This window comes from Desmodus rotundus, chromosome 10 (genome assembly GCF_022682495.2).
Source record: "Desmodus rotundus isolate HL8 chromosome 10, HLdesRot8A.1, whole genome shotgun sequence".
Lineage (NCBI taxonomy): Eukaryota > Metazoa > Chordata > Mammalia > Chiroptera > Phyllostomidae > Desmodus > Desmodus rotundus.
Genome location: NC_071396.1, coordinates 22890563 through 22918378, shown reverse-complemented (window position 1 = coordinate 22918378; position 27816 = coordinate 22890563). Strand labels below are relative to the sequence as shown.

The 27816-nt window shown below is 51.8% G+C and overlaps 1 protein-coding gene across 2 annotated transcripts in view; it reads left to right on the top strand.

Annotated features, from left to right (window-relative positions):
• Positions 1-27816, top strand: part of GALNT2 (polypeptide N-acetylgalactosaminyltransferase 2) — a 157923-nt gene that overhangs the window by 59756 nt on the left and 70351 nt on the right. For both annotated transcript variants that reach the window (XM_053913357.1, XM_024561632.4), the window contains exon 2: positions 21025-21118. In XM_053913357.1, coding sequence (XP_053769332.1) covers positions 21025-21118 — 94 coding nt within the window. The remainder of the gene's footprint in view (positions 1-21024; positions 21119-27816) is intronic.

The following is a 27816-nucleotide window of genomic DNA, read 5'->3' as shown; positions in this document are numbered from 1 at the left end:
TGAGAAGAGAGCACACGGTCCATCCTTGTCCAGGCTGCTTTGAGCACTCAGTGGACACGTTTCTGGGGCTACCTGTGGGGTTTTCCTGTGCTTCTGATCTCTCCTGAGGGTTCGTTCTTCTTGCTGTCTGTGTATGCTTATGTTGCTTGCCCAGGCAAAAAATAAGCACTGTTGTACTTCCTGCTCCTGGGAGGGGATTAAGAAGACGGTCGTGGTCCGCCTGTTGTTTGGAGTTGGACTTGAGAAATTGACTAACAGTAGACTGGCCGAGCCCCCTTTCATGTAATCCGGGGGCCCTGGAGGAACTGGCTCACAGCATTTCGTGGACGTGTGTGACCACCCCTCCTCCTCCTCCATTATTTGTTAGTGATTAAATCATACTTCTGATTCTTGCCTGATTCTGACTGCTCGTGGAGAGAGAGGCACTTCGCTCCCAGGCCTGCGGTTCGGAGACCTGCCACGCAGCAGGGCCTCCCGCAGATCAGATCAGGGCCGCTCCCACGGTCTCTGTGACCCAGGGGCCTGCCTCCAAGTCTGAGTCCAGGGCTGGCCTGTCCCTGCGGTCCCACAGGACTGGGGGGGCCCTCGTTTGGCACAGGTGGCTCCCCTCCCTGCTCTCCCTCCCCACTGCCCAGCCGCCTTGCCCCTAAATGTCTCTTGGGGAAGGTGCGCCTCACTCTCTCAAAGGCAGTTCCTGGGGGGCTCAGCCTTTTAAAAGGTTTTCCGTGTCGGAGTGTTGGTTGCCTGGTGGCAAAAGCAGCTGCTGCTGTGTTTCGGCTCCTGGGGTCATTGTACAGCCTGGAGCCTGTCTCTCCCGGGAGGGGACAGTGGGAGCATCGGGCCAGTCGCCGCCGCGCTGCAGATGTGTGGGGCATCTCTCCCGCAGGCTGGCTGCAGGGTGCGCGCAGGGTCAGCAGCGTGAGCGCCGGGTCGCTGCAGCGATTCCTGCGTCCGGTCCCGTGAGGAGGGGGTGTCCGAGCTAAGGCGTGCCCTCACTCTCCTGGTCACCCGGGGGTGGGCCACTGCTTCAGTGGGTGGTGCACAGGAGAACGACGGGAGCTTCAGGACCCTGGTATCTGGACGGTTGGTGTGTGGGTGCACATGTGTCTGTGTGTGCGTGCGTGTGCATGCGAGTGTGCCCACGTGTGTGCATGCATCCTGCTGCAGTGTGCCGCCTAGGCCGGCCTAACAAGATCAGCGGCAGGCCTGCCTGCTTTGGTGTCGTTTTACATGTCAGCTGTGTGGATGTAAACAGACATATACGTCGAGTAATTGGATGTCCGAAGTGGGGAAAGTGCTGCCAGGCGCTCTCACTTGTAGAACAGCGTGGGAGACGGACACCCACGAGGCCGCCTGCCAGTCTCCCGGCTTGTTGGGCTCTGCCCCAGAAGGCTGGCAGAGCCCCCCGGGGCAGACTGCTGAGTTAGCTCTGCAGGGCTGCCTGGGGGCCATCAGGGCAGTGGGCCCTGACGTGCAGGGTGCCTCTGCAGGCTCACCGCTCCTCATTCCATCCTCAGAGACTCTCGGCATCAAGCTGCTGTCTTCCCCGGTTGTGCCGTCATGTAGAGTGACAGCCACACGGCATGGCAGCCCCAGCATGAGGATGGCTGCGCCGGCTCGGGAGCCGCCGAGCCGGAGACCTTTGAGGTGGTTCTCCCTTCCTGGGCTTTGCAGCCGGGTGACCAGGCAGCCGCCCGCCTCTGCGCGCTTCCGTTTCTCTGTACGGAAGACACGCTGCTCCTCAGCCCGCCAAGGAAGCCTGAGCCGCAGCACCCAGAAGGAACTTCGCAGGGTGGAGATAAGAGGCAACGCTCCACACGTCTCCCAAGGTGGCACCTGTGCTCCCAGAAACTTACGTTTGGGCCTTACGTTTAACTTTGAAGCTATTGCCCAAAGCAGTTTTAAGAAGTCGTGCTAGACAGCTTCAGGCGTTCTTCCCCTGTGCTTGGTTTTTGGCAGCCGCCTGCCCGACGCAGGGACTCCCTGTGGGTGGCACAGCTGGGACTTGGAGGGGGTGTCCTTCTTGTTGCGGAGTGTCCAGAAAGTGCAGTCTCTTCTGCTGTGTAAACCTTCCTTACGGGGGTCTCTTCCCCCCTTTACAAGAGCTGCAGAGCTCTGGGGGGTCTGTTTTTTGTTTTCATTCATTTGGTCTGTTGCGTCTTGTTTTGAGACTTGAAGCTTTACTTACAGCCCAGCTGCAGGCACCTCTGCGAGGCTGTGGCCGTGTCTGGCCGGCCAGTGCGGGCTGCTGGGACATCCGGCCCTGTCCTCACCCTGGCGTGACGGCAGAGGCTCAGGAGCAGCCCTCTCCCATCCGGGGCTCCCCTCCGGCCTTCTGCACAGGGGCCTCGTGGCTCGTCTCCGTGTGCTTTTCTGGATGGAGGGCTGCCGTCTGAGCACGAGCCACTCCACACCTGCCTTTCCTTCCCTGAGGAGTCCGTCGCAGAGTGACTCCCAGAACCCCAGTTCGGGCCGCTCGCCCCAGCGCTCAGGACTCGGCTGGCCATGGCAGGTGTGCAGGCGTGTTCTGTGCCTTCGTGTGACTTCCATTCGGCTCTTTTCTATGTAAAGTACATGACCCAGGTTGCTTCCTGGAACAATATTCCTTCTCTTGGGAAGAGATGTTTGGGATGTCGTGTGGCCTCCCAGACTGGATTCTGGGGCTTTGCCAGCATAAGGACTGCAGAGCAGTCAGCGATACTGTGGCTCTCGTCGTCCTCTCACTCTGTCCTTCTGTCCCCCGCCCCCTCCGGGAAGTCTTCTGGGAGGGAAGAGCATTGGGAGCTGTCCTAGTAGAACCTCCCTTCTGCCCTCTCGCTGTGATGGCTGTTCCATTCCGGTCCAGACCAGGGTGACGAAGGTGAGGGTCTGATTGTCTGTCTTAGGTGCCTCCAGGAAGCCAAGGATGATGGTCCAGCCTTGAGAGCACAGCATGCCACAGAGGTAATGCACGGCCCGTGTGTCCCTTCTGAAGCACTGAGACCGTGAGCACCCGTCCCCTCAAGCACAGCCCTGAGAGGAGGATTTCCAGGGCTCTGATCGGCCCAGAATTGCCTTCCCCTGGGGCATCTTCCCTGCTGGGCCCTGCTCCCACTGTGCGGGCTCCCGGAGGACAGCACAGCTTCTGGAGTCCGCCCAGGCCTCAGAAACAGGTGAACAGAAGGCAGGGCGGTTCCCAGACCTCTGTGGCTCAGGCTTGAACTCTGGGGCCCGACTGTACGTGCGTCTGACACCCGCCTGGGACCTTGCAGGTGACTCTTCCAAAGACTAGCGCACGGTTTTCCACATTATAAGTCACAGCCTCCTAAGTAAACCATGTAACTAATTTAGGAAGATGGCATCTGAGGATACAAGAAAGATTAAATGGAAGAGAAGTGAGAAAATACTAGAGCACAGCATACGTAGTACAAGTGGGGAGTGGGGAGTAGTTTATAGAACTCATTACTGTGTGCTTTATGTATTTACGTGTGTATATTTGAGTATCTGCAGTGTGTGCCGGGCTCTTAAATTCCTTCCTTCCTGGGGGCTTGGTGCGTAGCCAGCGAGGGGAGGACCAGAAGGGGAGGCCCTCGGGGCACTAGCTAATCCGGTTTATGGCACACACACCAGTTTCGTGTCTGAGACAAGTGTCCTACTCATCGCCAGCCTGTCCCTTCCCCAGCCGGGGCCTCTGCCGTTCGTTTGTCTTCATGGGGCAGGGTCACCTCTCCCACCGTCACCTCGCCCCCAGACCCAGGTGCACAAACAGGAGGGCAGTTTGCCCACCTGTCTCTGCTCTCAGGTGAGGGTCTGGCTATCCACGTAGGCACCTCCAGGCTTCGGCGTCAACCCTGTTACCTGTTCCGTCGTTGTCTTCGGCGGTGGCTCTGGTTTTGGGAAAGTCACTCCCACCTTCCTGTGCCGTAGGGTTTTTTTGCGAGTTTTTTTTAGAAGGGCTCTCAGTCCTTCTAAGTTCATTTACACAAGATAAAATCAGATGGGACAGTGGCCTGGTGAGGCGCCTGGGCTCGGCAGGGGCTCCCTGGCCGTCAGTTCTGCATCTCTCTCTGCATCTCTCACTGACGGACGAGCGTGGTCCGTCGTCACATTGGGCAAACGGTAACTTACGAGGGCTCGTTCTTCAGCGTTTTGAAGATTTTCTTCTTTTTTTGTTTAACGTCACAGCGAGCACATATCAGTGTATTAGGGAAGCAGAGAAGAAAATACCCGTAGTACTTTCTGCTTAGAAACAGGCGTCACAGTGACCTTGGTGTTAATCCACCCAGTCTTTCCGGAAAGTAATTCATAGGGAACTTCCGGTTTTGTCTGAGGACGCCTTCTGAGGTCACCAGTCGCCAGTCCCCCACAGGGCCCTCCCGGCCCCTCCCTGCTTCCCTGTCAGGTCCCCGCCCAGGGGACAGTGAGCTCAGCCATCTGGCCCTGGGCCTGCTGCCCACTCCTGTGAGGTGGGGACGGCCATTGTTCTCGCCTGGCCCCCCACCCCCCTGCGGTAGGCCGGAGGCCGTGGGCCCCGGGCCCCGGGCCCCCCAGCCGGTGGCCCTTATCATTCACTCCTTCTTGCGTCGGAGTCTGGTGGAACTGATATGTTAATAAGAGCTCCTGGTGCCCAGTCCCCGAACCAGCATTCACGCAGATTTATTGTGTGGGCCTGTCTGCTTGGCTGGCCGTCTTACAAAGACACAAAAACGGTGTCCTTTTTCACCCATTATTTGGGGAGAAGAATGAGTCTCTGTCAGATTAGCCCCTGGGAGGGGGAGTTCTGCTGAAAAGAGCTTGCGTCATCGTCGGGGTGTCTGCGGGCTGTGATGCCAGGAACGGGGGCCAGGAACGGGGGCCATGAACGGGGGCCGTGCGGCAGGAGTGTATGTTCTGTATGTTCCAGATGCGTCACCGTTCGGTCCTGTCGGAAATCAAGTGCCGTGCACGTGGGGCTCGGAGCGGCCGTGGGCCCCTCCTCACACAGCGGGCGCAACCGCCTCCAGGTGGATGCTTCTTTACAGAAGGACCTTGGGCCCTTTCACTTGCCAACCGCCCCTCTGCTTCCCCACAGTGGCACAGGGCACCTGCCTTTTAACGACAGCCTCGGGTCAGAGGGACTGTGAACGCATAGCCGCGTATGGGTGGGGAAGCCAGAGGCTGGGTGGGAGGTGTCTGCCTTCGATTTGTGTATCCGCCCTTCTGGGAAATCCCTGCGACAGAGGAATTGTTTGTTACAGGGGCCCCCCACAGCTCCCTGAAAAAAGGCGGGATGGAGACCTATCTCCCAGTGCCTCAGAATGGGACCTTATTTGGGGACAGGGTCTTTACAGAGATATCAGTTAAAAGGAGACTGTGTGGGTGGGCCCCACTCCAGCGTGACTGGAGTTACTATAAAAAGCGGACATTTGGACACAGAAACAGACGCACACAGGGAGATGATGTGAAGAGACCTGAGGGGCACGTAGCTGTCCCCAGGCCATGGAGAGAGGCCTGGCCAGAGCCTTGCATTCCTCATTTAAAGAGAGCACGGTGCTGCCCTCGGTCCGGGACTCCCAGGCTCCAGGATTGTGGGATACACACCTGCTGTTTCAGCCACCCCCCCGTGGCACTTGGCTGTGGCAGCCCGAGGAAGCTCATTCAGGTGGCGCTTGTCAGTCTATGATAAACTGACCTTACAGACAGTCTCCCCACTTGGCACACTGGTCCGGGGCTCTTGGCCGCTTTAGAATTTAAAGACTGTCTGTCACTTTGAGGGTCTCTGCAGGTGGGACCTTGGTTTGGGGACCTTGGTTTGGGGCCTTAAACATCATAGCCTCCCAGGTAGGGCTGGCTCTCCACTCAGTTTTACTTTTTTTTTCATAGCAAAGAAATATTATTAAGTCACCACAACCTAACAAACCCTGCTTCTTCCTCTTTCCTGTGGGCACAGGCTCCTTAGTGTATGGAGCCAAGGACAGGGGGCCCAAGTGGAGGAGCTCCTGGCAGCGCCCCAAGGGCCTCACTGCCAGCCTCAGCTCTCCTCTGGTGCCAAGATCATGACCCTGGACTTGAACCCCATCTGTCTGAGGACTTGCCTGCCGGCAATTCTGGCCAGAGGGCTTGGCGCAGCTTCTGGCCTGGCCACCCGGTGCCCAGCTGGCCTACCTAAGCACAGGCACAGCCTCTGGGCCGCCTTTGGCCATCTTCTACACGGTTTTCCACAGAGTCCTTCCCCAGACGCCGGGGTTCCCTGCCGTCCAAGTGTGTCACCGTCCCCCACATGGTCAGAGCAGAAATCAGGGGGCAGTCTCCCACTGTCTCTGCCTGAGCGGTCTCCAAGCCCCCGTGCCGAGCGCCAGCCCTCCCCATCTCCCCGGCTGCCTCAGGCTCTCTACCCACATGTCCCTCCAGTCTCTGGAGATGGGCCTTGCCCACTGCCACGGCCCGCCAGGATAGCAGCCTCCCTTCCCAACCACAGCTCCCTCCTCCTCCCATCCTTGCTTTGCTGGGCCCTCCAGGAAGTGGTACTGGGATGCAACTCAGCCAGGAGCTTTTTGGGGAAGGGCTATTCATTTAGAAGTTTAAGATAAAAAAACATGTTAGCTTATTCAAGAACCTTCAAACACAGATCAGGCCCTGGCTGGGTGGCTCAATTGGTTGGAATGTTGTCTCCTACACCAAAAGGTCGTGGGTTCGATCCCCAGTCAGGGTACCTGTGGGGGCCAACCGATTGATGTTCCTTCCTCATGTTGATCTTTCTCTCTCTCTCTCTCTCCTCCCTCTCTCCTCCCTCTCTCCTCCCTCCCTTCCTCCCTGCCTCCCTCCCTGCCTCCTTCCCTTCCTCCCTGCCTCCTCCCCTTCCCCTTTCCTCTCCCTCTAAAATCACTAAACATCCTCGGGTGAGGATTAAAAAAACAGTCAGGAATTGAGGCATGTTGAGGGTACCAGACGAGTGTGACAGTGAGCACAGGTGCAGGGTTGTGGATAAACAGGGCCTCGCCATCGGGGCTGGTGAGCCAGGGCGGGTCTCTCCCAACACAGAAAAGCCACCCCAGAGCCAGACTTTGTGGAGACTGAAGCTTGTGTAACCTGAAGACCATTTCTAAGGGAGAATCCGTATAAGCCCCAAAGTGGATTCCCAAGTGAACAGCGCAGATAAGATCAGGAATGACCCAGCCTGACTGGAGGAGAGAGCAGTTTGAGTGTGAAAGAGATTAGATAAGGGGGCCAGGTGGAAAGAAGGGCCTGACCGTTGCTAAGAAATGAAATATCAATGTCCAGACAGCTCCTTCTACAGTTTGGGCAGAGAGCAAAAGCTTTGCTTTAAAAAGGCAGATTCCAGAGTGACTTGCCAGCTGGAGAGAGCAGAGAGAGTGGGAAAGATGAGCCAGGTCAGGAAAAACTGGGAATCCGTGCTGTGGACCAGGCCCATTGGCCCTGTGAAGGCCAGAGGGGTGTGAGAGAGACAGGGCTAGGACCCGTGACACTGACAGAGCACTAGGCAGTGAGGGGAGGGCTTGCGTAATGGGGACCAGGAGCTTTCTGGGGGGGGTGGGGCGTGGTAGAAACAGGGTAAGGCTTGTGTTTCTTTACAGTGTGGGGGTTGTGTGCTGGGCGGGGCATTGATTGGAAATGCCAACTGCAACAGCGCTAGGGTCCCCTGTCACCTTTAGGTGGCAACAGCATGGCGCAGGGGCTAGGAGAGGGAGAGAGAGCAGGGAATGATGATACGTGACAGGTAGATAGATAGACAGACGGACAGATAGGGCGGGAGGGAGGAAGGAAAGGAAGGAAGGGAGGAAGAAACACTGAGCCTAGTCACACCAGGTGGCGGGTGCCGACTGGACCCCGTGTGTGGTGCCGACTGGGCCCCGTGTGTGACCGCTTCCGCAGCCCCCAGGCCCATGGGGCTGAGGTCTGCTGGGTTGTTTAGGACCAGTCTCTGGCTTTAGCACTGGTTCACCTTGCCATGCTAGGGAAGTCTCCCGTCCCTGGTCCCTGGGTCCCTGGGTCCCTGGGTCAGTTAACTCAAGATGCTCCTTGACTGTCCGCGGCCATCCATGTTTATTCCCTAAGACCAATTCTTCATGATGTCACAGCTGTTTTTACCCTCCTTTCTAGGCCCTGGACATTGTATTATCTTTGGTCATGGATCAGTTTATGCTAATTGTTTTTGGTGGGCGGGGGCTTTACCTTGACCCTTAACTACCATGTTTTCTGCAACTAAACTGCCTTAACTTGGTGATATCCGGGTCAGGCAGGATGTGACCTGCCAGCTGTGACTTTGTAAAGCACTGTGGGGCTCTGGGGCCATGTCACGCAAGTTGGTGTGATTTCCCCCTTGATTTCAGAACACTCGCCACGTATTCCGGTTGCTTTTAGTCCGTGCCTGAAATGTGGAATTCGGAAAGAAGGCGGGCGAGTGGGACCGGTACTCTGGCCCCGGGAAGTGGAACTCTTGTTTAGGGAACAAGAAACGTGAGTTATTTTGAGAATGCTTTGGTTCTGTATTTGGAAATAAGTGAAATAATTAGAAAGTCGATCAAACAATATAAGGCAAGGCCAGACGGCTCATTACTACATTACGATTTAGAAAAAGCGCCACAGAGCAGGTAAAATTGGAGCTGGGGTCTGGGAAAGTTGGAGAATCCATGAAGGACTAAGTGAGGCCATCCTAGGAGAGAAATTACTTAAGACCATGGATTTTGTAGTCATTTGACCCTGGTTTAAGTGCCATCGCAGCTTCCTCATTTCAAAGCAGAGAAAGTACTGGAACTTACTGTGCAGGGTCAAAATGAGCGTTTATTGTGCGCCTGTATGTGCACTGTTGAGCTCGTACCGGCATGTATGTAGTAAGCATGATTGTAGCCACATCATGCCACTACACACCTGTTAGAATGGCTTAATAAAAAAGTGATAACCCCAAGTGCTGGTGAGGGTGTGGAGCCCTGGAACTCCCACACGTCGCAGGTGGGAGTGCAGGTGGCGGAACCAGTTTGGGAACAGGCGACAGTTTCTCACGAAGTCAGACACGAGTTCTCACCCCCTGAGCGATTGTACTCCTCGACGTTTATTCTAGGGAAGCGGAAATGCGTGTGCTCACTGCACCCGTGATGGCTGCGCTCGAGTTTACAGTCCAGGGGCTACCCCATCCAGGTGCTTCTGCCTGGCTCTGGGCCAGGGCCCCAAGTCTCTGTCCATGGTCAGACCCTCAGCTCTTTTCTCCAGGACGACCACGGTCATCTCCCAGCAGTCCTTCCTCACTTCCTCCCACTGACTTCTTCTCCAGGCCCTCTTCCATATCACAGTGAAACGATACTACTAGTATCAGAATTTTCGTGTTAATGACAATGCTAATGTTATTGAACAAGCAGTGTGCGTCAGACTCCGTACCAGGAGCCTGCCAGAATCCTTCGTGGTGCCCGTTAACTACTCAGGGCCTGAGCCTTCGGGAACGAGGGGCGTAAGCTGTGCCCAAGATCGCACACCATGCCTTGTACTCACATCTCTGAGACTCTGGAGGGCAGGGCCTGGCCGTATACAATTGTCTCTAGGTCTCTGACTCCTAGCTAAGGGCCTGGCATTAGTAAATATCAAAATATTTGTTAGATGGTAGATTGGTTGTGTCAGAGACAGCTTCGAAAGCTCAAAAGCTCTTATAGCCCTGCTGACCCACGCTGTCCCAGGGATAAAATATTCAAAGTGGGGGCTGCTGGTGCAGACTGGAGATGGTGCTGGTTTTGCTGCACGCAGAGTCCTTGAACTCGATTGTCCTTTCATGGTGTACCCCAAGGCTTCTGCCGGCCGCACATGTGAAGACAGCTTCCTGTTCGCTCTAAAGCTGCTGTCGAGGACTTCTGGTGTCGTTGCATTCCCCGTCCTGGTCTCCGTGATCTGCCTAGCAAACCACCTGAAACGAGTGATTTATGACTCCGCCCAACCCTGTGGGCTCTCCTTGGGGCTCATGTGGGTCCCTGCAGCCAGGTGACAGCAAGTTGGGGCTTGAAGTGTCCTCACTCTCAGGTCCCGCAGCGTTGCTGGCTGTTGTCTGGGGTGCCTCAGCTCTCCTGGGGGCCTTTTAGGTGCCAGGAGCCCAGGCCAGCTTCCTTGGAGCACCATGGCCTCTGGGCAGAATCTAAGGAGGGCAAGTCCAGTTCACAAGCCCCTCCTTGCCTCATGACTGCTGACATCCGATTGGCCAAAGCCAGTCACATGGCCAAGCCCATCCCGGGATGTGGGGTCCTTCTACTCCAGCTCTCTGTGGGAGGAGTAGCCAAGAAATGGGGCCATTGTAACTCACCACAATCCAGTACTCAAATCCTTTACTTTCATTACAAATTGTAGGATTTTCCACCAGAAATTCAGCCTCTCTAAAGGTACGTTTGACTTCATCTGGGTGACGAGAGCGCCCCTAGTGAAGCACCACCTTCGGAGTCTGGTCCGAATTGACGAATTGACGATCACGCCCTGTCTTGCCTTTGGCAAGTTACTGCCTCCGCGTCTCCGGGCCCATGCCTGTGTCTCATTACGGCTTAATTCTTGTACTGGTGACTCCTCCTTTTCTGTCTCTGGGAAGCTCGGAGCTAAAAATGCAAGTCAGCCAAAGCACTTTTGCCTCTTCATTTCCTCAGTCAGGATGTTCCATTTCTTTTGTATTTCTCTTTAGCTTTAAGCTACCTGATCCCTTTAGGAAGACTATAGGGTTTAAACCTTTGGTATCACTCACTAGCAGAATTGTTTTTAGTAGAAAAAATCCTGGCACTCCCAATTCATTGGCTTTGCTCTTCCGAGTCGGGAATATGGCGCTGTTGCGTAAGCTTGTGTAGATATGAATGAGAGTGAGTTTGTATGTTCTGTTGGCTTTGACTCAAGTGAACTTCGCTGTTTTTCACAATCGCGTAAGGCCAACCAACTTCCTAGTGAGTTCCTTCCGGCACTTTGTTAGTCTGGTGTAATACACCCTCAAGGTGTTAACATTGAGGTTCCCGTACCCGAACTGTACTGTGTTCTAAGCATTTCACATACACGTTCCCTAATCTGCTCAAAGGCTAGCATTCTGGATAATGCTACCGAGGATTAAATCGATAATTTATAAAGTTGTGGAACCTGGATTTGAATCTAGCCCTTTCTAGTTCCAAAGCCAGTGGACACATAAATCTTTGGCTTACAGAGAGAAATGAACAGTTTAGCAGGCTATTTGGAACTCAGCATTCAAAAAATTAATAAACTGTCAAAATCCCAGAGCTTAACGTGCAGCGGAGATGAGAAACAAGGACCCGTTGGCAACAGACTCCGTGGGGTCTGCACATCTTGGTGGTGGTTTTGAACTGCAGAGCCCCTGGGTCTGCGGTCGCTGGGAGACCTGGGGCTGGTTATCAGTATCTGTGGGACCTGGGGAAACGCGGGCGATTTCTTGTGCCTGAGTTGTCTCCACTATAACATGGGTGCCTTCATAACCTCTCAGGCTGTTGTGCGGGACGGAGGTTCGCGTTTTACTGAGAACCTACTGTGTGTCGGACCCTCCCGTACCCAACGTCACAGCACGCTCTCTCATTCAGTTCTCGCGGTATCACCGTGGGCAGACAGCGCAGCGCCTCTTACTGTGAACTCCAGAGAAGGCGTTTGAGTTTGCCGGCAAAGCCCATCCCCTGCCCCCAACTTTCCATTATGGCCCATGAGATAAAGTGCGGGGGCAGGAGAAGCAACCTTTGAAAACAAATATTAGTGTAAGATGATAGTTTTCTGGGGTTGAATAAGAAGATAAGAGGAAAGATAAGTTTTAACTGGCAGCACCCAGCTCCTGTTTAACCCACTGCGGGCCAAGCCCTTTACAAGGATGCCCAGAATTTAGTTATTCTGAGTACTGGGCCAGTCAGTCCATCCCAGAGCTGGCCTGGCATGTGGAAAGAGCATGGATTCCGGGCTAGTCACACCCCGGGTGACGCAGGACACACTGCCGGTTTGCCACATGCTCTTTTTTCCCCCTGAACAGGTTTTAATACACACAGAGGGGCGGGGCTCCGTCCTTCTGGGCTGTGCCTTCCTTGTGGCTGCAAGGACTGTGCCAGCTCCTCTCTCTCCCTCTTGGCACAGGTGTGTGCTCCCTTGATGAACTTCAGGGCCCTCGTGTCCTTAGAGACCTTGCACAGATGCCTGGCTCGCTGCTCACAGGGGGCAAAGCAATGCCTCCCGGGTCCTGTCCTGCATGATCTTGGTGTCCTTGGGGAGGCGCCCGCGGCGGCGGCTGTGCCTGGGCCTGCTCTCAGTCTCGGTCCCCCCATGGCCACCTGCCCCGAGCTCTCCAGCCTCTCGTTGCCCTCAGTTGTCTCGTCTTTTAAGTGGGGGCGTTAACCCTGCACCTGGAGCATGCTGAGAAGATTGACGGAAATCCCGAACATGCAGCTGCTCTGCAGCTCCTGGCAGACAGGAGCTTCTCAGTCAGTGGCAGGCGGTGGGGTCACTGTCCTTGGCCATCCCCTCCACGGTCCTTGCTGGGGGAATAGGCAGCCAAGCCAGGGCTGGCGGCCTGGGAGGAGCCTGCGCTTTGACCCCTCTCTGTGTGTGTGTGCAGTTGCCTGCGGGCTCAGCGTACATGCGCCCTTTACTGTAGACGTTCAGTGCTAGCTGTGGCCGTGAGCACACGAGATCAGTCTGGTCTTTAGTATACTAGGGTGTTGACCGTTCTCCACTTGGTAGGAAAAGTAGAGCTGGGCTCCTCAGCAGGCCTGTCGGAGCCGATTCTGGCAGGGCCAAGCCCTGCCCAGGACCACAGGGGCCTTTCTGGCCCCTTTTGCAATCCTGGGGGGAGGGCAGCCCTCCCTGGGTTCTCAAATAGAGCCTTGACCTCATACCTGAAAAGCAGAGGCCAGGCTCACACCTGTTCCTGGAAACAGCTCCTGTGCCGCCATGGGGCCCCCAGCACTGTGCACAGCCTCGGGCCAGGTGTGGGCCAACTGCCACGCTGCCTGGATGGCATGAAATACGGCACAGGTTTGAAGTTCCAACCTAGACGTGTCTCTGTTAGAATTTATTATTCATGAAGGTAATTTTAAAAACATGACAGTTTGTGAAGCAGAGACAAGCCCCATCATTCTCCCCTCGAACACAACCATTTTTATTTCAGTGCCTTCCATCCCAGGCTAATGCATATGGATACGTATTTTTATATAGTTGTTTCATTGTATACGCGAAATTTTGTCTTCTGCTTTTCCATTTAACGTGTAAGCATTTTGCAAATGGCTGGGTGATCTATATAATTACAGCCCCCCCCCCCCTTTGTGAGAGAGATTTGTTTTTGCATTTATTCATGCATGCACTGGTTGCTTCTTGTATGTGCTCTGACTGGGGATCAAACCCACAGCCTTGGCGTATCAGGATGCTGCTCTAATCAATTGGTCTCCCTGGCCAGGGTTATAATTACAATTCCCAATGGTTGCACAGTATTTTTTTGAGGGTTTGTAACATAATTTAACCAACCTCTTAATGGAGCATACTTTGTTTCTTTTTTTTTCACTTGTAAACAATGTTACAACATTCATGCATAAAATTTGTTCCTTATTTCAGGTTCATTAGGATAAATTGGAAATGAGATTTCTCAGCTTGAACCTCATGTGTCTTTCTAGTTGTTGATTTGTGGTGCCAAATTGCTTTGCAGGTGGGTTAACTAATTTACACTCTTTCCTTTTTCTTTTAAATAAAATAATGGGTCATCTGCAGCCTGTGTTGCCTCTCATACCACGTACTGGAATAGTGTGGAAAATGTCCCAGCTGGTGAAGGCAGAGAATGGATGTGTAAATAAGTGTACTAGGGATAAGGCATCAAGTAGCTTGTCCCTGGCTGTCCAGCCAGTCCCAAGGACACAACACAGGAGGAAGGAGGCTCCTGTGGCAGCCGGCAGCCCTGGACCACACTGGTGGGCGGGGTCCCACCGGGGATGGGGCCCCGAAGGGCTGGGCTTCCCCCACTCTCGAGTGCAGGCCTCTGTGCATTCTCTGCTCCACATCACTCGTGTGAGGGGGTGGATGGGAACCCTCCGCTCGGCCCCTGTGCTCTGACCTCAGAGAGCTTGCAGCTGCGGGACAAACACTGCTTTGGAGCAGGCTGAAGTGGAATCTGGGCCCTGGTCGTGCTGCGGCCACCACCTCTCCCCAGGTGTTTACTTACCTGTGAAATGGGCCAGTGGCGCATGAGGAACCCTCTGTGAGAGGTGCATTTGCAATTAATAATAAAGACCTTTTTAGGAACATGGATTTAGGGCAGCCCTTCTAGGGCTTTGGGTGGTGTTCACATGGCAGTAGCCCGTGAACCCTATGAAAAGAGGACGCTGATGAGAACGTGTGAAAGCCTTAAATTAACATAAATGCCGTACAGTTCGCATTTGCTCATTTGTTAGATGCGTCGGGAGGTGTGTCCCCGCCATCTCTCTGAAATGCTCGTGAGTTTATTGTCCCCAGTGGCAGATGACATGCATCTTCCAAGGTGTGGCTCACACGTCGTGTCTCTGGTCTTCCAGCCACATCCACTAGTTTTCTAAAACAAACCCATGCGGGTCACCATCGTCTTACCTGTTGACCTTGACATAAATTATCATACATTTTTTGAGCACCTTCTCCCTCAGCCTTCAGGTTGCCCTGCCGTGACCTTGGCTGTGGAGATGTGCCGGGCTCAGTGGGGAAGCCTCTTCCTCTCCCCTCACTTCCTCCCTTTTCCCAACATCCAGGTCTCTCTGATTTTAATTGCCCCCAAAGGGAAGTGAGTGAAGTCTAACTTGTACTTGAACCGAGTCTCCCCTTGGGAAGCAGGGGTGATTGACTTTAGCGGGGAGAAGAACTGTGTGTTTGCCCGGCGGGCAGCTGTGGGGAGTGAGAGAGGGAACCCCAGCGCTGGCCCAGGATGTCACTCACACTGGTCATTGTACCTGGGCCAGACTGCCAGGAATTTGTGGTTCTGTGATGCTTTGTGAGTAGATAAGGGGGGAAACTTAATTACCCATTTTTCCCTTTAGCTTCTAACTCCAGGTGGCTTTCAAGTAAACGTTTTATGGTTGTGTCTTAGCTCGGCAGTAGCTCTCGAGAAATGGGCCGTGGACATATAAATGACACCTTTTTAACAGAGGTGGCACCCTGGCTGTCTTCCTTCAGAGCTTGCCTGTCGGGGTGCGGGCTGGTTGCAGCGGTGGTGATTCCCGAACCGTCAGTGAGTCGCCGTGGGAAGTAGGCAGCGGTCGAGAAGGGAGTCCGCCGTCGTGCAGACGGCATTTCTGGTAACCTAGTCTGCCTCTGAGCCTGTGGCCGGGTCAGCTGAAATAACTTAACAGTGGGAAAGTGTATTTCAGTAAGGGGAGATCGAAAACAACCTATTTGTTCTCTTTTTTCCTTCCACCATGATGGTTTTCTCTTGGTTAACAGATACCACGCGAGCGGCCTCAGTGACTGAGAGCGGCCTTCAGTGGTGTGGCCGCGTCCAGTTACTCTGTGTTTCCTAGCTGGTGGGCGTGAGCATGTTTGTTGTGGGCGGTGTTTCGCCACATGGAAACCCCCCCCAGTGGTAACTGCCAGCGCAGTCGGGCTGCCCCCTTTGTGACCTAGCCCTTGCATCCCAGTCGCCTCGAAGCCCCCACACTGAGTGACTGTCTGGGATCAGCAGTGTCCTGTCCGCCCTTGGAATGTTCTCGGCTCCTCTCTGCCCCTGTCATGTCTCCTTGCGGTGATAAGTGTGGTGATTTTAGAGTACGTTCACCGGTTCTCTGGCAGTCCTCACAAAATGCGGCTCGAGTTTTCCTCCCCTTGTGTGTGGCTGGACGTAGGGACTTGCTTCTAGGGACTGCAGTGTGGTGTTGGACAGTAAGAGTTCCAAGACCAGGGCACAAAAAGGGTCCTGGTGTCCTCCTTGCTCCCTCTGTCCCTCCCTGTCCCCCGTCTCTGGAGTTACTTACTGTGGGGGACCCACTGCCATGCTGTTAGGACCCGAAAGAGCCCCGTAGACGGGTCTGTGGTGTGGAGCAGGGCCCCCCGCCCGCCCCCACGTGAGTGAACAGCACTGGCCGCAGCCCCTCGGCCCCGGTCAGACCTGGTAGGGGCAGCCTCGTGGAGACCGTGGGCCAGAGCCACGCAGACCTCTGGCCCTCGGAAGCCGTGTGAGGTAATAGCGTCTGTTGCGCTGAGCTACTCAGTTTTGACGGAATTTGTTTTGCATCAGTTGGGAACACAGCCCTCTGGACCCCTTCCTTCATCAGGGAACTGCAGGCTGGACTCATAGTGCCCCTGACAGGTCAGTGACCATCTCTCAGTGCTGCTGTCCCAGCCAGTAGGTCCTTGTCTGCCCCCCCAACCCCCCATGGCCTCTGACCCAGGCAGCAGCGTCCGTGGCCCTGTCCTTCAAAGCAGAGCCCACCCTCCACAGCGACTGACAGCCTGTGTCTGGTGAGGCCAAGCCCACTCTGTACTTACTTATTCTTGTGTGGGAGCACAGACAGATCGTATTGCGAACCTAATGGGGAATATTCTTTTCATAATTAAACCTGTATTTATGCTTAATTAATTTTCATAACTATCTAATAAACCAGCCAATTGCAGTTACTGTTTCTGAAAATAATGTCACTTTATTAAGAGTCATTGCTCTTTTATCTACTTCGAAATAGGCTGAACTTGGCTGCTGTCCTGTCTAATTGCGGTCGATAAGTAGACGTCTCTCAGTCATTTAGGCCCATCTGATCCCGCTCCAGGCCCGACTTAATCCCATTTGTGCCTGGGGTGACTGTGGGCTGCTGCTGCTGCTGCCGCGGGGCAGCGTGGGCAGGCTCAGGTGTCTGCTCACACCTGCCAGCTCAGTGAGTTGGGGAGCGGGGGCAGAGCTGGGGTTGGCATTATCTGAAATGGCAGCTGACGGGGAGAAGAGCCTAGGGGCCGCGGGCGAGGCTCCCTGGGTCCCTCCCAAGGTTGCGGGCGGGGCGGCAGCAAGCTCCGCTCTGCGTGCCTCCCCTGAAGATAGGTTTTTACCGGTTTGAGAGGCAGAGAGAGAAACATCAGTGTGAGAGAGAAATATTGATCACTTGCTCCTGTACACACCTCAAGCGGGGATCGAACCTGCAAAATTGGGTGTACGGGACGACTCTCCAACCACTGAGCCACCCAGCCGAGGCTCCGCATAGCCTGACCTGGTAGGCAGGATCCGGGACCCTTGGTTCAATCACCCTGACAGCTCAGCTCGCAGTCAGACAGACCACTGACCCCGCCTTGTCTGTATCTGTCTGGAGCCTTGTTGATCCCGGGCCAGCCCCACTCCCGCGAGGGCAGGAGAAACAACGCAGAGCCGGTGGTGTCCTGGGAAACAAAACAGCAGCACGCGCTCCGGATCACCAGCTTTGACTTCTCTGCGACCTTTGACCCACCGTCAAACCACGTCATTACTCCTCAATCTCTGCAGTTTGTACTTGTCGCTGAAACGATGGCCTGTCCCTCACATCATGTAACAGGGAGAACACACACCCGGGTGCCACTGCGCAGGCTCCTAGACCAGGGCTCTTCCCAACATGCCTTGTGTCCTGCTTGTCCTGTAAATGTTGGTGTTCCCCCCCACCCCTGGACCCTGTTCTCTGGGCTCACAGCCTCCCTGGTCTCTCTCGCACTCACCAGTACCTGTGATTGCCTCCTGCCTTCCCAGAACTCCAGGCGTGGGTCTCCACCTGTTTTGCAGGTACCTCCTCCTGGTGTCTTACAGCAGCCTCGACATTCCCCCCAAATTTGTCTCTACTTCTGGGTGCCACTCCTTATCCCCCGAGACCACCTTCCCACATTTTTACTGGTGAACAGCACTCCCATCTATGAAATGTCCACGGCATCCGCCTGCTGTCTCTGCTTCCTTCCTCCGCTTAACACTCCTCCTCCATCATCCCCCCCCAGCTCTGCCTGTCCGCTGTCTGTATCTCCAGGACTTTGACTGAGCCACACGTCCCCTTGCTGCATTGCCATTGTGGTCTCTGGTCTCTCTCTTGCCCCCTGCCCCCCAAGTTCACTCCCTGTAGCACAGCCAAAGGGATGTTTCTAGAACACAAGTCTCAAGTCTCAGGCTGTCTTGCCACTCCCATGGCTTCCCGTTGTCTTCCTTTCCTTTCCCTTCTGTCCCTCCATGCGGGACCATCCTCTCCTCACCCCCAGCCCCATCGTTTCTCCCTGCCAGCTCAGTTCTTGACTCCTTCGGGCCTGTGTTAAGGTGTCGCTCCTCAGGCACAGCCTGCCTCACGCTCCTGCTGGCGCCCCTGCCCCGCCCAGTGCAAGGCGTGGGGCACTGCGCTGTCACTGCCCAGTGCTTGTCTGAGCCTGGCTGTGGACATCCCACCATGGTGAAGCTGCCCCAGTCCCCACTATCTCTAGGGACCTTCCTACTGTCTGGCAAAGGCTGGAAGGGAGCGGAAAATGACAAGCGTCTGGAAGCTGTAGAAGGGTGTGGCTCGTACATGGGTGGGCGCTCTCTCAGCCCGTGATGCCACCAGTCCTCCTGTGCTCCAGAACCTACTGCAATCAGACATCGAGATGGCGGTTAGTGCGCTGTGTGACCTTGGCTGTCAAGTTGGGGGGTGGTGCAGGCGCTGTCTTAGCTGGAGACGGCACGGCAGAATGACTGAAGCATGGGCCCCGGTGCTGATTCCCTGGGGTTCAGGTCCGGGCTCCTTATGTATCCTGTGTTGCCTCGGCTTCCTCATCTGTGATGTGGGGTGGCAACAGCTCTGTAAGGAAGATCAGTGTGTGCCGTGTCCACAGCAGGGCTTGGCCCCTTGTAAGTCTGTGCAGGCGTCAGACGGTGGCTGAGGTGGCCCCTGCTCTCCTTGCTCCTCCTCGTCGTGGGCTTCATTTTACTCTGGGGATAGGTAGTTTACACGGTCATTTGAGCTTAGCCGCTCTGATCACGTGTCCCATAGTGCAGTAGGAATTACGGAAGGCCAGGTCTGCTGCAGGGACGAGAAGCTGTGTGGGTACAATGCTTGGCGCATGGCAGGCACTCATAAATGGCACTTAGCATCATTCCACCTGCCGGCACCGATGCAGTGCCCCGATAGACGCAGGTCCTGTCTCTGCCAGGGCTGTGGTGGGTGTGGTGGATTGGCAGGGACAAGGGGGTTAAGGAATGTCCCACGTGGACTCGTCGGTGTTGTTCGTGGGGGGAAACATTTCTGATAAAACGTTGCTGCAGCTGTTGAGGTGGTAAACACTGCAGATGATGCCTCGATTCCCATATGGAGAAAATAAGACCAAAGTCACGGGCTCCCCAGCAAGGTGCGCTTTTTGAACTTTTTCAAGTACAGGGTTAAAGGGTTTGGTCCATCAGGCAATGTGTGTTGTAAGCCAAGTGCCCACAAACAAAAACTATTAGCCCCAAAACGTTACAAAATAAAAATTAATCATGCTTCATTAAAAACCTACACAGTGGGGCGCTGGCATCTTCATTACTTGCTCAATGTCGGATTCACGCGTATTTCCTAATATCACGAGGCAGTTAGTAGGTGAGATTCTCTCACTCCACACATTCGCCAAGATTGCTGCACAGTCACTGCGAGAGTAAATGGGAAGTTTATTTATAACCATATAATCTCAAAAACCAAATTATAAATATTTTTTAGGGTTTTTTTTGCAGCCAAAAAGTTTTAATCAGGTTACAGATGAATTTTAATACAGTCATTGTGACGTAGGATAGGATCTTCAAACGTCTCAGTACTTTGGGTGCTCGAATGCCTGAGTGTGGCCTGGTGACGGGTGGGGCTAGGACTGCCGGGGTCCCTCACCCCAGCCTCTGGTCTGCAGTAGAGTCGGGGTGCAGCGGGTGCCCGGCCAACATTTCCTTGCGGCCCTGACGGGTGGACCCTGCTGCATCGCGTCACTGCCGGAGCCACTGCAGACGAGGCGGGCCTCCAGAGTGCGGGAGCCTGGGCCCAGTTCCTCTTCCATTGCTGTACGTTTTCAGTAAAAATGCAGATTATCGGCAGAGCCAGTTGCCTTTGGGGATAATGTGTGATATGGCCTGGCCCTAAGGGTTTCCCTTCTTGCAGCTTTCACTTTACATTTTCAAGAGCCCAGAAGTCTCGGGGGTTAACTTGTGCACAGCACAGGGTCCCTGCTGGTCAGGAGGAGGGCTAGTGGAACAACCCCCAGGAGGCGCTCCGCAGGGTCTGCCCTGGGGCATCATCACCCTGCAGGCCGTCCCGAAAGCCTCTGTCCGCCCCGGGGAACAGCCAGCTTGGCACTTGGTCACAGAAGTCCGCGTGGGTAAACTACCACCCACAGGGTATTCCGGATTTGGGTTCTATACAGAAACCTTTCTCATTTCATTCACGGGAATCGGATTCCAAAGGATTGAAAAATACATGGAGCTCTGCGGCCATGTAGTTGTTACTTAGTTTGATTTAATGTCGATAGATTAGAGTAAATTGTTTGCACAGATGAGTTGAATAAATTCTGCCGGAGCTTCTATCTTATTCTGGTTTCACATTAAGCCCTCACTTTGCAGCTCTGTTCCATTGGTAGTCCTATTAGAGTAATCCCTGGGAAAAGCTCGGCGGGTCTCCCCCCGCCCCCCATCCGCTGTTATTCTGCGGAATGAAACAAGTCATTTAACAACCTCTGGGGAGGGCCCTTAGGGACCATCTGGTCCCAGGGTATCCTTAAACCACCTGAGATGCCTAGAGAGCTACCCTGATCTTAATGGCTTTCATGTAAGCACTATTAAATTCTCGTATTTAACCCCCCTTCCCTCCCTCCCTTCCCCAGCCTCACAAACCCGGAAAGCCCTGGGAGTTTCCAGAGCATTTCTGTCTCACAGGTACACAGTGCAGTTATAAAATGAAGGGAGAAATGCAAGTCCTCCCTTAGAAAAAGCCATTCCCACACTTTGTCCCCTTGCACCTCTACCACCTGAGAAGTTCTCGGAGGTAGGTCCCGGAGATGGGAGCTCTCTGTCACTCACCCTTGCGTCCTCGGGGCTGCTGGGCATCCGAGACTCCGCGTTTATTGAACTGATGAATGAGGGTGTATTTGAAGAACCAATCAACTCATTTGGTGTCTCTGTTCCCCCAGGAGGACTGGAATGAAATTGACCCAATTAAAAAGAAAGACCTTCACCACAGCCACGGGGATGAGAAAGCGCAAAGCATGGAGACCCTCCCTCCAGGTACGACGGCCGCCCGCAGGCGCCGGTTCCATCTTGAGCTGGTGGCTGGCGGCAGGGAGTCATTTTGTCTGCTTATGTGGATGAGCTCAGTGTGGTATTTGGAGCCTGGGCCAGTGAGGTAGAGAATGGATGTCAGAGGGCAGATGGGACGCTGTCCGAGAGCAGTGTTTTGTTGACATCCTTTGGGCCCATTAGTGGGTGGTAAAGTGAGTTTACTGGGAGGGGACCAAAGTTTGTTGAGAGAAAAAGTAGAATGAAATAGAAAATACAAGATGGTGGGTATCAGTTTACAGTTTTTTTAAGAGACTTTATTTTTTAGAGCAGTTTGAGGTTCACAGTAAAATTGAGCAGAAAGCACAGAAATTTCCACACACCCCCTGCCCCAACACATGTTCCGCCTCCCCATCATCCCCCACCAGAGGGGGGTACATTTGTTCAAGTTGAACCAACACTGATTTATCACGATCGCCCAAAGTCCACAGTTTACATTGGGATCCCCCCTTGTTGTTGTCCATTCAGTGACAGGAATCCACCGTTCAGAACAGTCTCACTGCTCTAGAAACCCTCTGTGGGGCCTGTTCACCCCTCCCCCTCCCCCTGATCCCTGGCAACCACTAACCTTTTACTGTCTCCAGGTTCTTTTCCTTTTCCAGAATGTCCTATAGTTGGAATCACACAGTAGCACTTAGTAGCCTACAGGGAAGCCAGGTAGCATGTTCTGTTTATCACTGAGTAGTACTGTACTGTCTGATGTTCCAAAATTTATTTATCCGTTCACCAACTAAAGGACATCCTAGCCACTTCCGAGCTTTGGCAATTGTGAATAAAGCTGCTATAAACATCTGTGTGCAGGGTTTGGCGTGGACACGAGTTTTTGGTTCACTTGGGGAAATGCCAGGGAGTGTGACAGCTGGGTCATATGGTAGGAATATGCTTAGTTTTGTAAGAAGCCGCCACACTGTGTGCTGCAAGGGGCTGCCCTGTTTCGCATCCCCACAGCAGTGAGTGAGAGCTCCCCTTGCTGCTCATGCTCAGCAGCGCTTGGTGTTGGCAGTGTTTCTGACTTTGGCCATTCCGATAGGTTAGAAGTAGTGGTATCGTTCTCATTTGAGCTTCCCTGATGACACAGGATGTTGAGCATCTTTTTATGTGTTTACTTGCCACATGAGTATCTTCTTTGGAAAGGTGTCTTTTCAGGCCTTGGCCCGTTTTATAATTGGGTAGCTTACCTTCTCGCTGTTGAGTTTTAAGAGTTCTTTGTAAATGTTGGGTAACGGCTCTTCATCAGATGCGTTGTCCGCAGATATGCTCTCTCAGTCCGTGGCTTATCTTCCATTCTCCTGACGGTGTCTTCCCCAGAGCATAGAATTGTAAATTTATTTTAAACGATTTTGTTTATTTATTTTTAGAGAGAAGGGAAGGGAGGGAGGAAGAGAGGGAGAGAAACATTGATCAGTTGCCTCTCACACACCCCAGGCACGTGCCCTAACTGGAATCGAACCAGTGACCTTTCAGTTCGCAGGCCAGTGCTCAATCCACTGAGCCACACCTGCCAGGGCTAAAATTTTAATTTTAGTTAAGTTCATCTTATCAGTTCTGTCATGGGTCTTGCCTTTGATACTGTATTTAAAGTCATCCCTGTCGCCAGGGTCACCGAGATTTTTTCCTTTGTCATCTTCTAGGAGTTTTACAGTTTTGCATTCCATCATGTCCGTGATCTCAGGTCTGTGATCTTTTTGAGTTAATTGTTTTCAGAAGAGTGTAAGGTCTGTTTCTACATTCTGAGTTTTGTTTTTTGGTTTTTTGGGGGGAGGGTTGCATGTGGACGTTCACCTGTTTCGGTAGTGTTTGTTGAAAAGACTGTCTCTGCTCCTTTGTCAAAGATTGTTTGACTCTGTTTATGTGGGTGTGTGCCTGGGCCCTCTGTCCCATCCCACAGGTTTATTCCTTCTGTTCTGTCCCCAGTATTGTACTGTTCTGATTCCTTTAGCTTTACATTAAGTCTTAAAGTCAGGGAGAGCCAGTCTTCCCACTTTGTCCTTCCCCTTCAGTGTTGTGTTGGCTGTTCTCGGTTTTTTGCCTTTCCGTAGAAACTTTAGAATCAGCTTGTTTGATACGCACAAAATCACTGAATGGGCTTTTGATTTGGATTGTGTTAAATCTAAAGATCAAGTTGGTAAGAACTAACATCTTGACAATATCGAGTCTTTAATATCCCTCCACTTATTTAGTTCTTTTATAGTTTTTTCCATCAGTTTTATCATTTTGCTCATATAAATTCTATGCCTATTTTGTTAGATTTTTACCAAAGTGTATCATTGGGGAGATGCTAATGGAAATGGTATTGTGTTTTTAATTTCAAAATCCACTTGTTCATTGTTTGCATATAGGAAAGCAGTTGATTCTGTATAATAACCTTGTATCCCCCAATCTTGTCATAATTACTTTTTGGTTCCAGGAGTTTTTTGTTGATTCTTTCATATTTTCTACAGGGACAGTCATGTCCTCTGTGAGCAAAGACAGTTTTACTTCTTTCTTCTCCATCTGTGCTATACCTTGGCTTTTCTTGTCTTACTGCATGGGCTAGGACTTCCAGTGCGAGGTTGAGAAGGAGTGCTGGGAGAGGTCATCCTTGCCTGGTTCCTGATCGAAGCTCTAGTTTCCACCATTAGCTATGATTTCGACTGTAGGTTTCCTGGAAATGTTCCTTACTAAGTTGAAGACGTTTCCCCTGTGTTTCTGGTTTACTGAGAGTTTTTATTATGAATGGGTGTTGGATCTTGTTAAATGCTTATCTGTATCTATGAATATGATGGATTCCATTCATTGATTTTCATTTGTTGAACAGCCTTGCATACCTGGGGTATTCCTACCTGGTCATGGAATATAATTGTTTTTATACATTGTTGAATTTTATTTGCCAATATTTGGTTGAAGATTTTTGCATCTGTATTCATAAGAGGTATTGGTTGTAGTTTTCTTTTTTTAAGCAATAAAAAAGACTCATTTTCCGAAGTTCTGTTTTCTTGTAATGTCTTTGTCTTGTTCTACTATCAGGGTAATGCTGGCCTCATAGAATAAGTAAGGAAGCATTCCCTCTTCTTCTGTCCTCTGGAAGAGATTGTAGAGAATTAGTGTAATTTCTTCCTTAAATGTTTGGTAGAATTCACCAATGAACCCATCTGGGCCTGGTGCTTTGTGTTTGGAGAGTTAGTAAGCATTGACCCAATTTCTTTAACAGATACAGCCCTGTTGAAATAGTCTATTTGATTTTGCTGGGTTTTGGTTGATTCTGTCCATTCATCTAGGTTATCAAATTTAGGCAGAGAGAGATCCGTACTGTTTCTTTATTCTCCTTTTAACGCCCGCGGGCTCTGTCACGATTCCTTATTTCATTTCCGATACTCATAATTCGGGTCTTTTCTCTTTTCTTAGTCTGCCTAGAGGCTTCTGGATTTTACTGATCTTTTCAAAGAATCAGCTTTTTTTTCTGTTTCGTTTTATCTATGTCTTAGCCATCTGCTCTAATTTTTATTACTTCTTTTTTCTTCTGCTTACTTGGAATTTAATCTGCTCTCCCATTCTCCTGAGGTGGAAGTAGGTGTTTGATTTTAGATCTGTCTTCTCTTCTTATTCGCAAGTCTGTACGTTTTTCTCCAAGCCCTGCTTTCACTGAATTACACACACTTTGGTAAGTTGTATTTTTATCTTCATTTAGTTCAAAATGTGATCTTATTTCACCCGAGCTTTGTTCCTTCACCCATGTATTATTTAGAAGTATGTTGTCTCATCTCTGTAAGATATTTTGGGATTTTCCCGCCATCTTTCTGTTATTTACGTACAGTTTCACTGTAGTCTGAGAGCAGATGTTACATGATTTCTGTTCTTTTAAATGTGTTAAGGTGTGTCTCACGGTTCAGAATGCGGTCCCTTTTGCTGAAGGTTCCATGTGAGCCCGAGAAGAATGCGTATTCTGCTCTCGCTGGGTGCGGTAGTCTGTAGATGCCATTACACCCAGTTGACTGGCGGCGGGGGTTGAGTTCCACTACGCTTTACTCACTTTGTTGCCTCTGGATCTGTCCATTTCTATTAGAGGAGTGTTGAAATCTCCAGCTACGACGGGGGCTTCATCTGTTTTTCCTTGCAGTTCTTTTAGTTTTGTCTCGTGTACTTTGATGCTCTGTTGTTGGGTGCGTGCGCGTTAAAGATCTTTATGTCGTCTTGGAGAAATGACCTTTTTACCACTGCGTTGCCTTTCTTTATCCCTGATAGCGTTTCTTGGTCTGCGTCTACTCTGTCTGAAATTAATGTAGCATTGGAATGGTGACTCTTGCTTCATCTCTTCACTTTCAATCTATATTTGTCTTTATATTTAAAGTAGATTTCTTAGAGACAACACATAGTTAGTCAGGGCTTTTGTTTTGTTCTGTTTTCGATCCTCTCTGACAACCCCGCCTTTTAATTGGTATATTTAGACCATTGTCATTTAAAGTGATTATTAATACAGTTGTAGTAATATCTAACATATTTGTTATTCTTTTCTATTCCTTGCCCTTGTTCTCCATACTTATTTATGTCTACTTTTTTTTTACCTTTTGTAGTTTTAATTGAATTTTTTTTTTATGATTTAAATTTTCTCTCGTCTTTTTTTTTTTTTAGAGGTTGCCCTAGAGTTCACAATATACATTTAGAACTCATCCAAGTCTAACTTCAAATAACAAACACTATGTTGCGTCACAGCACAAGTATCTTGTTACAAAATACAATGAATCTCTCCCTCCCATCTTCTGTACCACGGGACAGACACGTACGCATCACGATACATGTAAGCATACATAACCAAGTACGCTTTGCTACTGTTTTGAACAAGCTGCTGTTAGGACAATTAAAAATAAGAACAAAGTTGTTATTCTACCTTCATTTATTCTCTGATGTTCTTACTTTCTTTGTGGAGATCTGTTTCCTACCCAATATCATTTTCCTTCTCTCTGAAGAGCTTCTTTTAACGTTTCTTGCAAGGCAGGCCTACTAGCAACAGATTCCTTCCATTTTTGTTGTCTGAGAAAGTATTTCTTCTTTTTCTTCCCTTTGGCAGGTTCATCTCATAGGCTACAGAATTCAGGTTGGCAATTTTTTTTCTCTCCACACTTTAACTTCATGGCACTCTCTGTTCTTGTTTCTGAGAAGTTGGAGGCGATTCTTATCTTTGTTTTTCTACAGCTCATTTTTCCCTTTGTCTTCTTTCAAGACTTTTCTCTTTATCAACAGTTTTCTGCAGTTTGACTGTTCTGTGCCTGGGTGTCGTGTGTTGTTTTCTGGGTGTTCTCTTTGGCATTTCTCCTGCGTGGTGTTCCCCGAGCTTGCTGAATTGGTGGTCTGGTGCCTGGCATGCATTTGAGGTCTGCGTCATGGAGCAAATGTTTGTTCTGTTACATTCGTCTCCTTCTGGCCTTCCCGTTAACACACACATTACACCTTTAGGGGTTGTCCGGCAGTTCTTGGATAGCTGTTTGGTTCCCCCGCCACCCCAGTCCTTTTTTATCCTGGCTTTTCAGTTTGGACACTTCTGTTTTTATATCCTTAAGCAGAGAGGTTTTTCCAGCCACGTGCAGTCTACTAATGAGTCCATCAAAGGCATTCTGCATTTCTGTTCCATGTTTTTAATCTCTGGCATTTTTTTATGAGTCTTTCTTAGAAGTTTCATCTGGCTGCTTACATTAGTCCATTGCTGTTCCATCTTATCTACTTTTCCCACTGGAGCCCTTAACATATGAACCACAGTTGTTCTAAATTCCTAGTGCGGTAACCCCAACATCCCTGACGTAACTGAATCTGGCTTTGATGTGGCTTTGTGTCTTCATGCTGTGCTTTTTGCATTTTAGTATGTCTTGTGATTTTTCTCCGACAAGCCAGATACGATGTGCAGAGGGAAAGGAACTCCAGCAAACAGGCCTTCGGTGATTCAGGGGGAAGGGAGGGGGGTGGGGAAGCACTCTGTAGTTATGGGGTGGTCCCTCTCTTTTAGTGAGGCTCTGCCCTCAGGCTCTGACCCTCCGAAATGTGGCCCAGTGTTTCTCCCACTTAGGTGGGACAGGAAGGCCAGAGTGGGCTGGAATTGAGTGTTTCCCTGCCTCCAGGCTGGTTGGGCTCTGGTGAAATCATTTCTCTGAGGGCAGGCCTTGTTTTAGACAGATTGTCTAGTCTATTTCAAAATGGCTCCTTCGCCCCCTCCCTGCAGGAGCAAGAGGGGTCCGTCTTCACTGGGAGAAACCTGGCTAAGCTCCTGGAGGTACCTCTCGCCAGTGTGGGGCCCCTGCCGGTCTGACCTCTGAGACTCGCCCGCGGTGAAGCCCCCGCACTTCCTCTGTGACAGTGGGGGTCTCCTGGCCGGCTCCCACGTGGGCGGCTGCTCGGGTGCGCTGTGGCTCTCTCGTCGTCTGTGGGTCTCTGCAGGTTTGGGAGCAGCAGTTCGCCCTCTGACTTGCTCCTCCGAGGGATCTAAGAAGAGCGGTGGATGTGTGGGCTTGTTGGGTGTTTTCCTTGTTGCTCCGACGGAGAGATGGCTTCCAACCTTCTCATCTGCTGGACTGGATGGGGGATGGGAAGTTGGGTCGGGGCGTTTTTGCTTTGACAGTGACGGCGTTTGTTTCTTACTGGGTTGGACATGCACCACCCCAGGGAGTCCAGGCCCTCCTTTG